Raw genomic sequence first — 18619 nt, forward strand, 5'->3', positions numbered from 1 at the left:
ATTTATAGCGTTTAAAACGTTTAAAGCGTTTAAAGTGCTTTAAAGCGTTCAAAACGTAAACTGAGTAAAACGTACCTTAGCAAACTTTCAGGAAAACTGTTCCCGCCGGTTGACCGGGATCGTCTTTGTGCGTGACTTGTCCTTGCGAGCTAGGGCACCAAAATGGGTGCGCAACTGTGAATAATGTGAATAAATCTGTCAAGTCAATAATAAATTATAGAAGATCTCGTATCTGATTAATGCTTTCTATAAAAAAAGAAAATTCGGAAAATAAGACAATATGGATCAATTGATTTAATTAAAGTGATAAAGTGATAGTACGAAAGATTGAAGGACGCGCAGAGTAAAATGGGTGCGCAGCTGTGAATATCTATCACGTCAATAATAAATTATAGAAGATCTCGTATCTGATTAAAATGAGGGTGAGAAAAAGTAAGATATATTCTCCTACTTGTCTCGCGCAAAGAAGGTTATAAATCACAATTAACAAAAGAACCCCATAATTAATTATCAATTATAAACATAATTGATTGTTATAAATAAAGAAACATCCTCAACGCCTTTTGTATAAACCCTTTTCATTTTATGAAATAACATCTCTTTTTTCTCTTTCTCTTTGCCTTCTTTTTCTCTCTGGCTATTCTTCTTACAAACTTTGAGATGTGCAACTAAATATCTTATCTAATTTGGATATTGGAGTATTTTTACCCAAGACTTATAAAAGAATGAGATCATCACCAAGACCAAAATACTTACTGTTATGTTTATCCGTGGAGAAATACAAGTCTACCTTCAATCTTGAAAAAGCAGTTTGCAACCATGGGTTTTTTATGATGGCACCCAACAAATGGAATCCATCAACAAAATCTCTGCAACGTCCTTTAAGACTCATGGATCAATGTTGCAGTGTGATGGTAACCATCTCCCATCCTCCTGGAGAAAATAATCTGCATGTTCATGTTCATGATGTTGAACTTCTCTCCTTGGAGGATCAACAAGCAATATTGGCACACAAAGACGTTTTCCTTTAAAAAGAAAGTCATCTTGTATAAAAAAATCTTTGTGTCCTCCTTTAAGACACTCTTGATAGATAAGAGAAAAATCAAGGTCATCATGATAAAGATCCCTAATGTGATCAAAGCCAAGATATTGAGAACCCAAAAGATTTAGCAAAGCATATCTTCTAGAAAGTGCATCGGCCACAATATTTATTTTGCCTTGCTTATGCTTGATCACATAAGGAAATTGCTCAAGGAATTCCACCCACTTAGCATGCCTCTTGTTAAGTTTGTTTTTTGCTTTTCAAATATTTAAGAGATTCATGATCACTATGAATCACAAACTCTTTAGGAAAAAGATAATGTTGCCAAGTAAACAAAGCTCTAACAAGTGCATATAATTATTTATCATAAGTGGAATAGTTGAGATGACTTCCCTTCAATTTCTCACTAAAATAAGCTATGGGGTGGCCCTCTTGAAGGAGAACAGCCCCAATGCCTATACTTGAAGCATCACACTCAATCTCAAATGTTTTAGTAAAATTAGGAAGGGCTAAAATGAGAGCATTAGTCAATTTTTCTTTTAAAAGGTCAAAAGCTTTTTGTTGTGCTTCTCCCCATTGAAAAACCACATCCTTTTTCACTATATCATTGAGAGGTGCAGCTATTGTACCAAAGTTGGGTACAAATCTTCTATAAAAAGAAGCAAGTCCATGAAAACCTTGGACTTCATTCATAGTTGTAGGCGTAGGCCAATTTTGAATGGCCATCACCTTAGCTTGATCCACATGGACCCCTTTGCTACTCACAACAAACCCTAGGAATTCTATATGATCAAGTGCAAACATACATTTAGCAAGGTTAGCATACAAATGTTCCTTCCTAAGGGTTTCCAAGACTTGTCTAACATGCATCCTATGGTCATTCAAAGATAAGCTATAAATGAGGATATCATCAAAATAAACAACAATAAACTTACCAATGAAAGGTCTTAGAACATGATGCATGAGGCGCATGAAAGTACTTGGAGCATTAGTTAAACCAAAGGGCATAACTAACCACTCATATAAACCAAAGTTGGTTTTAAAGGTCATCTTCCATTCATCACCCGATTTTTCCCCGGCTCGGACGGGGCCGAGCCGGGAGGGCATCCAAAATGGTGGGTAACCGAATATTTAGAACCCGCACGGGTTGCCCCGGGGGTTCGCCGCATGCATCGAATCCGAGAGAAATGTCCCGCCGCGTGTGCCGCCATGCCCGTTGCTTGCTTGCGAGGACATGACAGACCACGTGCGTGACTTCGGGGTCCTCCGAGACCTCCACCGCGAACGAAAACACTCTTTGCAACCACACGAGGATGCCTTTTAGTAGGTAGGCAGCACAGGGAACGTCATCTCTCGCCCAGGGAACTGGGTGGCAACGAGGGGGATGCGTGTCTGACCGTTCGATGCACGGGGCATGGATCCAGCCGACAACAACATCCTCATTACAACTCACCACCACACCACCGGACGGTCCACCCCCGCTCGCACTTGGCGAGTGAGCAAATGGAAACATCAAGTGACCCAATGTCCGCATCGCTAGGTATGGAAAAGAACTTCCGCGTGTCCCGTGCGTGCAACAAACTTCTCTCCCCGTGCCCACCAAGTTCCAGCACGTTTCATCTATGTTTCTAATCCTCAACACCGCCCGCGAGGATGGTGTTGATGGAGAAGCCACATGGATGAACCTCAAAAAACAATGCCAAAAGCACCTAAGGAACTTCATCAAAATTTATCATTATTTTTCATTTACTGGTTGCATCTCAACAGGTTGGAAACAGTGTGTGCTGGGATTTGAGTGTTCTGGGTTGGGAGGTTTTGTATATCCGCATTTTTTATTTTTATCATTATCATATTGATAGCTGTCGTTTTGCTGTCAAATTAATATGATTCTAGCGTAGACTTGTCTAACACTAGAGAGATGATAGTATAATGTGGACAAATGTCCCCAAGTCGTCTCCCAACGAATCCAATAGTAAAATCAGTTGATCAGGGTTTAGAATCTATCTGTAAGCAATAAAAGTTAGCAAAAACAATAATAATAAAAAGGGGGTTAAGATAGTTGTGCAAAAAATATATAAGAGATTGAAATAGAAAATAAAAATAAGTTGATCCCCAAGTTCTTCCACCAATGAATTCTTCACAGGCTCTCTAAAGATTATTCTTTTCTCAATCCTCAGCAGAGCTAAACTAGATTGAACATGCGCCAAACCTAATTCAACCGAAGCTCACCAGTAAAGCATGCGTCTACCGGTTTAATCAATACCCACTTTGTTCCATGCGTATACTACATGGGAATGCTTATCTCCTCTCTTGAATCATGCGCCCAAGAAATTAATTAGAACAATATGAACTAACTAAGAAACCAAAGTTTAAGATAAGGAAGATTCTCAATCATGCGTTCAAGTACAACCTCTCACAAAAACTAGTTTTCCAGGAGATTAGACAATAAAAACAACTGCTATAGAGAATTAAAAATCGAAACTTTTATTTAACAAAACCTCATAACTCAATGAGGAATCACAAAGGAATCAACCAAAAGGTTTAGCTTTCCATGCGGAGGCAAAAGAATTACAAATAAGAAAAGAAACTAAGAAAACCCTATGAAGCTCTCTCTTTTCTCCTTGATGCTTGTGTCCTTTTATAGGGCTTTTCTGCTCCAAGGATCTTGGGAAAATATTGCAGTTTAGATTTTGTAAACAGTTTCCACTTTCCATAATTCTTTTTATTTTGCAGAAGATTTGCTTCCAATTCTGTTTCTGGAATCTTGTAGCTTTTATTTTCTCTTTCTTCTCCTCAGAATATTTTTTCTGTTTTGGTTCAAGAAGCAACTTGGACTTTTACATATTTGGCCCATTCACAAAGGTAGATGCTTCCTCTGGATAATTTACTCTAAAAACACAAAACTAACAATAATAATAGTTAAGGCCCAAATAAACCCAATTATAAGAATATTAATTAAAACAATAGATTTACTTATTATTATAGTCCAATAATCTATGAATAAGGCTAGTGAGTGTGAATAAATATATGCTCATCACATATTCATATTTTTTTTAAAGAAAAAAAATGATAAAAAGAGATACTAATTAAACCAAATGAGAAGAGATAAAAATTATAATTTGTAAGAGAGATAAATATATGAAAAATTGTAAGAAATGTTCTACATCTAATCAACTATTTCACTTTTAATAAACATGTTTCCTTTGACAAACTACTCCACATCTAAACTTTAAAATTGATAACTCTTTTTTACAAAATAACAATATATTAATATTAAAAATAATAAAAAACAATTTTTAATTAATTATAAAAATAATTAGTTATTTAATAATACTTAAAATATAAAAAAATGACTGAAATATTAAAAATAAAATAATGAAATAAAATATTAATAAGAATAATATAAAAATAAATTTAGGTATACTAAAAATAGTTATAATAAAAATCCCTTTATATTTAAATATAGATTATTATATAACTAACATTCTAATAAAAATAAACGAAAATTTGTATTTCCAAATAGGAGATGACACAGTTCACTTATTGATGCAATTAACGAAAACCTGATTTTTTAATTTGTCAAATTTGCCAACTTTACATTTTGGATTGTTCAAAAAAACATTTATAGTCCTTTCGATTCTCCTGTAATTGTATATGAACATGTTTATATTCCATTCCACACATTTTCTTAATTTTCATTTTCAAATACAAGAAATTACTTTTTATAAGTAAACCATATTTATACCTATATTTATAAGTAAAATAAGGATAATTTTGTTGAAGACGTTCAAACTATGAAACCCTTCACCCACATAACACTTGTTTTTTGGATAAGGGTTTAAGTGTAGCATTGTGTACACGGTAGTAAGCACCACACCCAAATATCATCAATATTAAATGGTTGGTTTGCTTGTACATCATTCCTTAATTATAATTTTAAATTGTATGATGATAAATAGAGAATGATTCATTAAATAACATTATGTGTTCACATCCTTGTCTCCAATAATATCTATCAAAACCACAATGTCACAACAAGATTTTTATCCTTTTTAACAAAGACATTCATCATGTAGTGACTTCATTCTATTATAGAGTGTGATGAATAGTTAAATGTCACATAATGTACTTATCTCTACAAAATTCAATAAACTCCTTATAGTATAATTCCAAACTGTTGTTAGTGCTTAGATGTTTGACCATCTTTCTAGTTTGGTTAAACATTAGGAATGTTCAAAGTTTCAAAGGTCTTTGATTTCTTCTTCATCATGAATTCTCATGTGAACTGGAGTAATCATCGGTGACCAAAGAAAATACCGTACATCTCCTAATGATGGAACTTTCAAGACCCACAATAATTTGCATGGAAATAGTCCAACGTATCCATTGTCTTATGCAACCATGTAGGAAAGTTTTGTATGGGCTACTTCCTAAACACACATTTTTCACTAAACGGAAAATTTCTTACCTTTTAGTTCCCCCAACAACTCCTATTTAGACAAGATATCCAACCCTATAATGTGTCTTAAACGCATAAGCCAAACTACTTTTCCATATGGGTATCACTAAACAAGATAGGCATAGCCTTAGATGCAACAACAAACTAAAGGAAATGCAAATTCCCTTCCCTAGATCCATGCACTGTTACAACACCACTCCATTTCCATGATTTGCATCACTCTATACAACATTTCTAGCTTTTCAGATCCAATGATATAATGAATATATGGATATATGGTTATTCTTCAACTCTAAAACCTAATGTTAGTCAACATATGAATGATGTCATCGTGCATCCATATTCGTTTAGATCTTATAATAAATGTCTTGCAAGAAGTCCCATTGCCTATCAATGCATTACCATTTTCCCGATCATCAAACATGGTAAAAGAAGCACTAATAATCCAACACCCACCTACCAAAAGACTATAGTCTTGTCATGGCAGTCAACATTTGATCATCATCAAATGACTCCTCCTTCTAAATTGTAGTTGCCACTAGATTTTGTTTCCCTAATATTAGATAGTTTATCCTTCAATGTCCAAGTTGTTTTCAATATTTACAAATATCTTTAGTATTAGTCTTCATTTTGTTTGATTTATTGACCTTCTTGTCTTTATTGAAGACCACCGACCCAAAAGAAAATTCATTTCTACATTCTTAAATGATTTGAGAAAAAACCCCTTTGTATAAAGGTTAGACTCAACCTTTTCTAGCATAATGCAAACTTTCCCTATACCTTGAACTCACAAACTTCTTGTAGAATAATGGAAGAGAGGTCAACAAAATCATTATTGCACATCCTCATATTTTACCTTGATGTTAATGTGTAGAATTTCCATTAAGATTGAATTGAGCTCATCAAGATGAACCTTGCATGACATACCTTATTTTTACAAAGCACAAATAACCACGTTTTCAATAAAAGCTTGTTGTAAATGAACTTTTTAATGACAAACTTCTCCAACTTCAACCACAATGTTGCTAAGGTCTTTTCCTCTACAACCTCATAAAAAGTCTCGTTTGACAATGATAGAAGGATCATTATAAGAGTTGTGTTCTCCATTTGCTCTAAAGTTTGCCTCTTTACCTGGATGTGCTTCTAGAAAGATATTCACAAATACCTCTTTATAGGTTGAAATTGTTCTTCCCATTGAACTTTCAATCTTGAATTTGATATCAATCTTTTTGTGAGAACTTATCACAAACACACAAAAATACCAAAATTATTCTTATATTAGTTTATCATGCACCAAGTCTGAAACGAAACCAAAGAATAAAGAAATAAACAATGCAATGTTGAAATTTACACCAACTAGAGATGAAAAACAACAAAACACACAAATCAAGATAAACATGAATAATCCTCTCGTTTATTATGCAAATAAGCATTACAAATCAGTACTTTGTTGTATATCAGACATCTAGTACATGTTACCTTTATATGGCTACAAAACAATTATATATTAGTTAGAAGTATGCAATGACAAATAACTAACATAATATTGTTGGTGATATCAATTATCCTGTGACAAAAGTTCAATGAGTCAAGTCAAAATTGAATCATAATGAGTTCTTAGGTATAAAGAGTTACATCATAACTATAAGTTATAGTTTTCGACCTAGTGGTAATAGCTCGCCCCAACAATTGGCATTAGAGTCAAATTACAAGTTCGATTCCCAATGGGGCAATTCTTGAGGGAGAGATTGTTACATGTGCATTAATTATACCATGATAGAGGTCAAGTGAATAATCAAATGGTGACACTTGGGTTGTTATACTCTTAAGTAGAAATAGTTACATCCTAACTATAAGTTTTAGTTTTTTACCTTGTGGTATGCACTCAAGTTAACACGTAACAAAATGCATACAACAAATTATTGATTCACCAGAAGACGTAACATTAAGCCATCAAAAAAACCTACTATCAGGTGATGTTTAAAATTATTAGATGCCTACTGTCACACGATGTCTACAACCATTAAACAACCTTACTAGCAAATGACATCTACAACCATCAAACACGACTTCTAAAATTAGTCCAGTACACCAAAATCTACATCATTTTAAGGTTATTATCAACTTCTTATTTTCTTATTAAGGAGTGGGAACATGTTGGGGATGACTCACGATCATTATTCGTCCTATACAATTCATCTTGGTATTTTTTTGAGTTTTCTACAAATCTGAGCATTCTTAAGTTTAAGAGCATTGATCTCTTATGAATTATTTTCATAAGATTTTTAAGCTTATAAAATCTTATGTCTGTTGCTTATCATGCTCCTTGTTGATACATGTGGTCTCATAAAATTTTACTTATGTCTTATGGTGGGCATTAAAAGTTCATACAAGAACAAAGATAACTTATACCTTGAATGTTCTTTATTTTTTTCTTTCTTATCCAATACTTATGATTTACTTATATCGATCTTAATTTCTAATTAGAGATTTAATGATTTAATTAATTATCTAAATATTCATCATGTAACTGAAATATTTATTACAACATTACATATTTATGGTCAAACCTCATATTTTTTATCATTTTTTTAAAAATTTAACAATTAAAAAAATATGAAGTAGTTAATTATATATATTAAAAAATTTATACCGTTTTTAAAGTATATGTTGTCCAGTGAATTTCAAACTGATGTTCATTTCCCATAAAAAAACGTTTTATTGATTTTCTTAGTAAATGATTATAAAATTTATTATAGAGAGATATTAAATATTATATTATATCTATAATTATATTTTTTATATTTTAAAATTTGCATGATTAAATACATCAATGTTATTTAAATATATTACATTATTAATTAGTATGCTTAAATCGTGGACGAATACTTGTAATTATAAAAACGAAAAATCATAGAAGCTTTTTAATATGTATTAATTCATGATAAATATTAGGTGTCTCAGGTCTTCATGGAACCATAAAAATAGACTGTTATACTCTTAAAATAAAAAATAAATAAATTATCCATGACTATCAAATACAACTTTTATTTTAGTGTTAATCACTCAATCTAATCTAATAATTAGTATTTAAGTTAGGGTTTGAGGAAGGACAATAAATAATTTTATCTAATAACAAGAAAAAGCCATGTGATACAAACTTTGTATGGAACATTCTTTTAATGTATGATGTTTTTCTCCCTAAAAAATAACAATTTTATTACCACAAATCATCATATTTGAATGAATTTAATACTTTTTTAGTACGAATTAGATTCGTTAGCCATGCGATTTTAATTTTTGAATTTTAATTGTATTAATTCAATCACTTAAGTATTATAATTATGCAATTTTAGTTTTTTTATTTATTTTAATTATGTCAATTTGATCACTTAATTATTACAGTGATACGATTTTATTTTTTAAAAACATGTAATACATAGAATATACATTAATATATTTGAGAGGAATTAAAATTGCATAATTATAATTATAACATTCGAATAACAAAGTTGGAACAAAAGATATTAAAAATCACAAACTAACCCAATTGACCACAATTGAAAAGACAAGGAGTTAAAAGTGCAATTAACTATTGTTTTTAATATTTTCTTTAAACAGAGAGGTTCCCTAAACGACACCGTATCAAAGAATCATCAAAATCCCTACTTCACCGCGCCCATCGATCACCATCGTCTTTTCACTAGAGCTGCGTTGCGAAAACGCACCGTTCTGTGTTCTCGTTCTTAAGAAAACTGCAAAAGTGAAGCAGGGTTTGCGAGCTTGTGTATAAACAACAATGGCGGAGAAACCCCAACCGGTTCGGATGCTGTACTGTGGGGTGTGCAGCTTGCCTCCCGAATACTGCGAATTTGGATCCGATTTCGAGAAATGCAAACCCTGGTTGATCCAAAACGTCCCTGACCTATACCCTAATCTTCTTAAAGGTACCTTTATTTTCTTTCTCTCTCAAAAGAAATTAAATATTCCCCCAATTTACTCGTTTTTTATTTTATTTCGATCATTCCGATTTCATTCAAATGCGAATTGTTATTACTTATTTTTTTCGCGCAGAGGCAAATGATAAGGAAGCTGATAAAGTTTCTGACAAGCTGCAAAGTACCGGTATATCATCAGGAGCTGGTGATGGAGCTGCTTCCTCAGGTCTTTTTATTTAAATTTTTGTTTAGTGTGTTTGTCATTGAAGACGATTGATATTCCGTAAATTTCAGGATTTGTATTTTAGTAGTGAGCATTGATTTAGATGAGGTGTTTGGATTTCAATGATATATGTTTTTTTGTGGTTTTAGCTTATCCTCTCATGATGTGTTTTGGTTTTGATGTTTCAGCACCGAAGCAAGAAGAGGTGAAGCGTCTTCCTGGTGGGAAGATAAAGAAGAAGGCATGTCTTAAGCCTCTCTGATCAATGTACTTGTTGTATGATGCTGAATGTCATAGCTTTATGTCATTTGGTGTGATTCGAAGTGATCTTGCTTTTTTCAGGAGAAGCAAGAGGTGATTATTGAAAAGGTTGTACGTAACAAGCGAAAGTGTATCACCACTGTGAAGGGCCTGGAGCTTTTCGGTGAGCTATTTCTGTTATTCTCTTAGCATTATTTGGATGTCTTATGGACAGGTAGAATTTAAGATGGAATCGGATGAACTTGGCATACCAGTCTTTGGATGTTTCATGGTGAAATGAGGCAAAAATGGAATTAGAAAATATAGATTTTCTTTTCATCTTAAACATTCCTAAAAATTATAACTAACATCATTTTATTTCATCCCTTTCTATTAAGTATCAATACAAGCACAGACTTAAAGTATTATTATATAGTGTGCTTTAGTGTTCAACTTGTTTTTTTTTATTGCATTCAGGTGTCAAGCTTAGCGATGCTTCCAAGAAACTCGGGAAAAAGTTTGCTACAGGAGCCTCTGTTGTCAAGGTTTGCTGAAATTTTATATGGTGTTCATAAAATTCATGCTGTGACCCTTTTTCCTGGGATTTTTTTTTCTTCCAAAAAGTTGATTAGGTATTTACGAAAGAAAACATTTTTTACCTCAAAAAATAAACCAATCCAAACCATAGTTGTCAATAGCGCCAAATAGCAGTGTTATTGAGGAATTGTGTCATTGAGCGGTAAAATAAAAGTAGAATATTGTTGCAGTTTGGAGTAGCTGCTGTTACAGCAGCAATAGTGGACAAATCATGGAAAATTGCTGCTGGAGCGGGTGCTATTGGAGTGGGTCACAAAAAACTTGTTTAAACTATGAAACAGCACTATTTAAGCTTTTTTGGGGGTCAATTTGGGATTTACCCCCTCCTATGAATACGAATTGAAACCCTTGTTTCTTAGTCATTTAGCACTCTGTTACAAAGTAGCGCCCACTATTCTCCCTTCTGATTAACACCCATCATTCTCGAGCAACGTTTCTAGCACTTCCCAGTGTTTTCTGGTCAGCTGTGACAGTTGGCCATCCCCAACCCCAGCTGCCACTGCTATCCATAGTTTTAATAGGCTGTTAAACCTCTGGCTAACCGTGACCTTTTCTGCCTTACTTTGTTCTGTCCGTGTTTTTTTTATTTAATCTCTCTGAAACACGTCTTTCATCTCGCTGTCTTGTGCTCTCTTCTAATTGGTTACAGTAGTGGCTATATTGCTACCCTCTATCCTGCTATAGTGTTTTCAGGGTCAATTCCTCTGCATTGCTATTTGGTATTGACAACTACGATCCCAACACCCAGTATTGTTGGTTCATATATGGATATTATGTCTTATTTTTGTGTGGATTGATTGGTGTTAGGGACCAACTGAGAAAGAACAAATTGATGTTCAAGGGGATATAGCTTATGACATCGTGGAATTCATTACAGATACATGGCCTGATGTAAGTAATTTTGATCGTTGATTGTTTGGCATTATAATTATGTGATCTAATTTAAACATATGCATTGCTGATAGTGGTGAAAAAAGAAGCAATTAAAAAGGAAAATTTGAGTTATCAAGTTTCAGTAACATAATTTCCATTCTAATCTTCTTCTTTTGTGGGAGACCGATGCTTATTTTAATTTGGTTATTAAACTGAGCAAGGAAATTTGTTTTTCAAATTGGCAATCTATCTTTGACACCATCTTATATGATATATGGAACATTTCATTTATCTACGATACCACTGCTGAATGTAGCGAGCATATTTTGTGCATGATTTGTTCAATATTTTGTTTTCAGTATTGATGGATGAATTTGATGATGAAAATGGAGTTTGTAAACATTAGCTGTAAAGATACCTCTGTTTTTATTTGAAACTATGCTAAGCTATGCCTGCTTCTTCTTATTTGAAAGAGATGTTGATAGTGAGAATCTTATCTATTTTTGTTGACATCTATTATAGACCCCCATTTGTTTGACAATTTTAAACGATTAGTCTCTAAACAAAAATTTAAGTAATCTCTAGTCAACACAAAGAATCTTTTGAAAAGCATTTCACATGTTTTCTTTGTTATGAATAATTTCAAGACAGTAGGAGACCGGGAGTTAAATCTTGTGAGCAAATATCGCTGTTTTGTCTGTTATACATATCACTGGTTCTTTATAAATGCAATTAGTTCTTTGCGCTCCACCCCAGTACAGTAGAAGCTTCATATGATCGAAAATCTATCTTTCTTTTGCAGGTTCCAGAAACAGCAATTTTCTTTATAGAAGATGGGAGAAAGGTTCCAGCTGCTTGATTTTGATATCTGGTCATTAAAACTTCGTACTGATTGCTAGACTCTTCTATATTACTGTAATCCCCAATCTCTCCTTTTTTCCTCACCATATCCCCCCCAAAAAAGAACATAATGTGGTCCCGATGAACATCAGCGTTGTACTTTTAGTTTAACGATAATCAAATTAGTGATGTGTGTAAAGAGGCAAGAGGAAGGAAAGTTCCTTTTCATATAATCAATTTTGTATTTTCATTGAGGTTTTAAGCCACATATAAGTTGCGGTGATAAGGCTCTGCTTGCAATAATTGCCAGTCGCAGAATCCTTTTCCATAAGTTTATAATAATACAGGGTATAGATTCTGAAAATAAAACGGGAATTTAGATAAATTAATCCCTTTCATTTATCATTGGTCTTTTGTTCTGTTCGGACATCGGAGGAAGGGGATAAGGGTGAGTGCCCCATTGAAAGTATGATTCGTTTGGAGAAACTAAAAGTAAATAGTGATGAGTTTATTTTAATTTTTTCTCAGTTAAACATCTTTATGAATTCCTTTCTTTAAACAGGTTGGTATTACATTATATTTTTCTTCTGTTTGACAGTGATGATAACTTTTCTACTCTGACAGTGATTTTTAGAATTTAATAGTCCTAACTTATACATTTTAAATGCGAGCCTTTACTTAGTTCTCAAACAAGTGACGAATCCGTGGTTTGTTGCATTCACTTATCTGTGTTCAATGTGCTGGAGTTGTTAATATTTAGTTTAATATTAACTGTCATTTGCCAACCGAATTGCAGTACTTGAATGACGTATATTTTGAGTTTAATATTAAATGCTTGTATATGACTTGATAATGCTATATATTCAGTTGAAGAACTAGAGTTAAATGTGAAAGAGCAAAGAAGATTTAGGCTATTTAACTAAAATGAAACGTTTTATTTTATCGTGGGTGTGGAATTTTAAAGCCCTCCCTCCTTAAACATGTGATTGTGCATATGGTTTCTGACGTTGGAAACTAATATTTTCTATGTTATAAATGTGGAAAAAAATCCTAGTGTGAACACGTGAGTATGAAGTATTTATTAATCAACACTTTTTGACCAACAGTCAGCCGATAAACGTGACCATGGTAAAGTAACTCTAGTTACAATCACCAACAAGGTTGAAGAAGATTCCTACATCTACCTATGACAAAAATAGATAGATAGATAGATATATACAGAGAGAGAGGTTCTGTTATAGCCACGAGCTTAGGGAATTCCTGTAATAAAATAATTATCTTTTTTTTTTTCTATAGTTTTTTTCCTTTTTAAAGTTTCAATTAGGTTGTCTTGGTGAAGAGTATCTTGTCTCTAATTTATTTGTTCTTTCCTTAATTCTTATCATTATTTAAAAGAGCTATAATACTTCCACATCACTATTCTTATCACTGTTCTTATCCACTTTCATTTTACAATTAAAAATATTATTATTTTACTTAAATTTTTATTAGTTAAATATAATATTTTATTATTGAAAGGAGTTGTAAAGTGAAACTAAAAATAAGAGTGTCAACGATTTCTCTATTATAAATTCTGTTTGTTTGGCACCACTAGTGATGAGACTAACATCCAGACAAATAAATAACATAGTACACGGCACCCCTCACGAACACAAGAAACTAACAACTACATCGGTGAATAACCTAAGATTTCATCCTTAAAAATTGTTTCCATTCAAAAGATCATGGCTTGTTGCTTGGTATACATATCGATTAATTTTTCCGAATAACAAAACAAAAACAGCAACAATAAAAAACCCTAGCAAACACAGTACAATTACAAAGGTAGCCAAATTCTCGTGTTAACGCAAGAAACATTTGAAAAAAAGCGATCTCATACTGTTCCACGTTTCTCCTTCAAATAATATTGAATCAATCCAAGAGTTTCTTCTTCTCTTCCCACGCGTTGTTATGAGCTTCCTCTCAGCATATCCCTGCAACGTAGAATAGAGTCAAGCCTTTGCAACCTCAGTTGCTGCCTAAACCTGTTGATGAAATCATCAGCCTTGGCGTCCACCCCTTCCTCTCCTTCCCTCTCCTCCACCAACTCCCCACCGTCCGCCACCTCACTTTCCGACTCCGATCTGTTAAAACTCAACGACTTGAGCCGCTGGAGGAAGGAAGGAGCACGGCTCAATGGCTGCTCAACGGAGTCACAGCTTTCATTCTGGACTTTACACAAATCCAGACTAAAACACCTCACACGCTCCATTAAAGATGGAGTTCGAACCAGCTTCATTCCAATATCAGGATTTTGGACCGGCTCAGATCTTTCCCTTTCTGTTTTATCAAAAGAGAAAAGTTCATGAAAATTAAAAAAAATATATATATATATATCTTTCACTATACAACCTTTACTTAATAATATAAAAAAAATATTTTTGTTATTTCATATAAAAATTGAAATTTGTATACTTGAAATAAGGTGTCAATATATTATTTTTTTTTAAAAAAATATACATTTGACACTATTTATAATAATATAATAATATTTTTAAATTAAAAGTAGAATAAAAATGAATAAAATATTAATTTATTATGGTGTGAAGTATATGTTGATGTTATTATGAGTACCTTTATGAAAACTAAAAGACCTAATCCGGTCTAACAACGACGACGAAGAGGGAACCCGGTCCAACTGGGGTGAATTATTACTCTGAATTTGATCATCTTCTTCGATCTCAGGCGTATCTAAACTGGGACCGAAGGAGATGATCGAAACCGCCGGCGGCGATTCTAGAGTCCGGACAGGCTCCAGAGCAACGTTGTGAGGCGTTAACGTTGGTGTCGGTTCATGTTTGTGATAACGGAAGGATGAGAAGCGGTCTAACAAAGAGGGAGAACGGAGGAGTTGGTGTTGGCGTTGGCGTTTGGTTGTGTTGGTGAAACGAGAGGTGATGGCTATGGTGCCGATGACAAGGTTGATGAAGATGAAGAGATAGGAGGGTGTGAACCAAGTTGCCATGAGAGCATAAACTGAAGAAGGTGTTGGAGTCATGTTGGATGAGATTGTGTTGTGTTATGAGGTTTGGTGTTGGTAATTGAAAGAAGGATTTATTATATAAAAGGAAGGGTTAACGTTGCTTTCATTGCTTCGTCTGTTTCTTTTTGGTCTTTTTGTTCAAACGTCAGGGGCTTCATTAGTGCGTGTTGTTGTTATTCTTTATTCTTTATTATGCTCGTAACAACCATCACTGACTATTATTTTACTGCAATGAAACCATGGCGTGACTAGCTATGATAATTGAAAATGAAACAAAATGGATAAACATACTTTATGTTATAATTTCTGAAAAAAGACACGTGTGTGAAACTAATAGGAGACAAAGGACCCTTTTTCGTAAAAATGCTGAAATTTAGTTTCTTCATTACCATATCTGGACAGAAAAAAAAGTTTTTTTGTGCAAGACCACTTCAGCATGGATAAGGTAAAACAAAAAAATCGTATCATAAAAAAATAATAATAATAATAAAAATAAAAAAATAAAAAAATAAAATATATATAACATTAGTTGAAATTTTTTACCTTATTTTTTTTATTAGTTTTTTATTTTTTGATTTGTGAACTTTCTTCCTCTTCTTCACTCTTATAAGGAAATTACAGACAAAAATGAACCTCTTGAGAATAGGTATTACCCTGTCTTCTACTTTATGTATGTTGTGTATCAAGATCGAGGAAACGACTCATCATCTTTTTTGTGGAATGTGAGATAGCCTACCAGATTTGGTTGATGGTGTCTAAATGGGTGGAGAAACAACTTGTTTACCATAATAACCTTAAACAACAGTTGATGCAGTTCAACTTGATGCAACTAAGTAGGGCTAGGGATCAAGTGTGGAAAGGTGTTTGGGTAACAATTCTATGGAGTATCTAGAGTCAAAGAAATAAAGTAGTTTTCAGGGGAGGGGTAGTGGATTCTGAAGAGATTTTACATTTAGCACAATTACAGACTTGGTTCTGGATGAGGAGGAAGATTAAATTCTTTAGTTTTGCTTACTCTGATTGGGTACTATATCCTCTAAACTTCTTATGATATTTATGCTGATTTATGGTATGTTGATGTACAATAGTGTTTGGCTTGGTTAGTTGTGATTGCTTATGTGTAGTTAATTAGTTTGAGTTTTTTTATTGGAATTGTGCTACACAAGGGTTTTTGTTTTTGTATGCAGTATATGAAGGGCAACAGAAAGAATATAAGCATGGAAGGGAATGTGTGGTAAGGATGGAGAATCAGTTGGCAGGAAAACTGGGGAGCTTTCAAAAGGAAATAACAGCGAGTAGAAGAGGTGTCTTGAAGGGAAACCTCTTAAGCTTGTCGCAAAGTTTTGCAGATGTGCAGGAACCAAAAATGCAAGATACTGAGGGTGGTGCAATAAATAAAAACCGGGGGGGGGGGGGGGGGGGGGGGGGGGAGAGAGATTAAGCCTCAAAATTTTCTTAAGTTGTATTGTTGTTCAGTAGTTAACACCTCAACTAAGCCTACCAACTTGGCCACTCTCTAGGAAATAAAAACCAGAATTGGTAGGGGAGAGGAGATAAAGTTGTGAGATGCAGTTTTACAGCATGCTAAATCTGCAACAATTATGTTTTTGTGTTTCTAGGGTCCTTCGTAACTATGACTTGTTATTGTAGCTCTAGTTAATGGGGTTCACATTAATAGTTAGGATTGTGCAGCTCTTGGTGTTGCTTTGAGCTGCATTCTTGGATTGTTATTATAACTCTTGGTTTTTATATACGGGTTGGGATACCCCTGAAGTATTCCGTTTTATTCATTTTATTATTTGCTGATAAAAAAATAAAATATTTCACTCTTATAATTTAGTCGTTTGAACCAAACGTACATTATAAAGATATTGCTACAAACCTTTTTTTTCCTTATGAAAAAGTTATTTTAATATTTCTTTGGACTTAAATTATAAACTTTCATGTTAGTATACCCTTGAAGCATCATGGCTTTTAAGTTTAACATAATTCATGTTTTTTTAGACAAAGAATGAATAAAATTAATTAGACCATTTCAATGATGATTCAACTTTAACACAAGAAGAAAAGTTTAGTTCTAATACGATTAAAAGAACCACCAATATAAGGTCACACCTTGATGGTTTTGGAAGATGCAAAGTACTAACATAGCCACCATTACATTTACTCAATTACGTAATACATTTGATCACCTTTAATCCAAAGAAGTTGTCCATCATACTATTTGATAAACTTATACATTTTGCCATAATTTTTCATTTACTCATGCTAACGACATTTCTTGACAATTGTTATAGACTCCTTATTGTCATAATGAACTTAGTCATCTGATTACTATTGATATTTTCATTCAAGTCGGACGGTTGTTCTTATTATCTATTTTACAAAAATTGAATTTCATCAAGCTGATAGGATCATGTGGAAGTCTGGGTTTCCCCAAAGTATTCCAACTAACATTACATCGTGATCAGGTGCACAAATTAACAGTCCTAATTGACACAAGAACATTACCTTACAAAAACAAATTAATCATTGAAGAAGTTGTTCATGAGTGACACGATTTTAGTGCAAAACAAATGACTGATGTCGCCATAGTCATGCATGACTTTAATTGTTTCCTTTTAACCGTATTATCCATACACAACTTTTTTTTATCAGCAAAAATAAATGAATAAATATGAATCATTTCAGGGTGACACAACCCTTATACAGAACAAGACACAAGAGACTCAACCTTTCCCCTTACAACTTCACTTAAGGTCTTATCAAAATGTTAATTAAATTCATGACTCAACACCATTTTTTCTTTTAAAATTTTGAATTAAAGTCGTCTTATGATAACACTTCTTTGACATTATTCAAGCTAAAGTGGTTACATCACCACAAATTCTTTAAAACAAAATCATATAAAAAAGACACGACTTACTCAAATTTGTAAATGATTTTTTTCTAATAGTAATTAACAAACTAAATTGTATATTTTGATAAAAAAAAATATTAATTAAGTGTATGTATTACACATATCATTATACTTTATATTTGTAAGTTAATATATATCTACTTTATTAAAAGAATGCAACTAAATCTGAATTAATTCTTAAATTCATTTTAATGATAAAAATATTAACAATTCATATTTATACATAGATTTGATTTTTGTTTTATAATAAAACATCTGTTATTTTAATTTTAAATAATAAATTATTATATTTTTATTTGTATATGCAATCATATTCTGTGGAAGATATATACAAAACTAAAAAAAAAAACTTCATGTTATGTAATTTTGTTTTAATGGAAAAAAATACAGTATTTTAAATACGATACAAACCTAGATACTTGCGTTAAATATATATTGTTATTGTTATATATATATATATATATA

At 32.9% G+C, this 18619-nt stretch overlaps 2 protein-coding genes across 2 annotated transcripts; one reads left to right on the forward strand and one right to left on the reverse strand.

Moving 5' to 3' along the window:
* The first annotated feature begins 9126 nt into the window (after positions 1–9126).
* LOC137820224 (Translation initiation factor SUI1 family protein) lies at positions 9127–12466 on the forward strand. The gene is made up of 7 exons (XM_068624182.2): positions 9127–9448; positions 9576–9665; positions 9851–9903; positions 10005–10086; positions 10380–10447; positions 11307–11390; positions 12175–12466. The coding sequence occupies exons 1-7, from the start codon at positions 9301–9303 to the stop codon at positions 12229–12231; spliced, it is 582 nt and encodes a 193-aa protein (XP_068480283.1). The 5' UTR covers positions 9127–9300; the 3' UTR covers positions 12232–12466.
* Positions 12467–13901: 1435 nt separating this feature from the next.
* LOC137820225 (pathogen-associated molecular patterns-induced protein A70) lies at positions 13902–15381 on the reverse strand. The gene is made up of 2 exons (XM_068624183.1): positions 14826–15381; positions 13902–14531 (listed from the first exon to the last, which is right to left on the reverse strand). Exons 1-2 carry the CDS (start codon positions 15247–15249, stop codon positions 14161–14163), a joined length of 795 nt encoding a protein of 264 aa, XP_068480284.1. The 5' UTR covers positions 15250–15381; the 3' UTR covers positions 13902–14160.
* Positions 15382–18619: the final 3238 nt, after the last annotated feature.

This window comes from Phaseolus vulgaris, chromosome 9, assembly GCF_051622355.1.
Source record: "Phaseolus vulgaris cultivar YP4 chromosome 9, ASM5162235v1, whole genome shotgun sequence".
Lineage (NCBI taxonomy): Eukaryota > Viridiplantae > Streptophyta > Magnoliopsida > Fabales > Fabaceae > Phaseolus > Phaseolus vulgaris.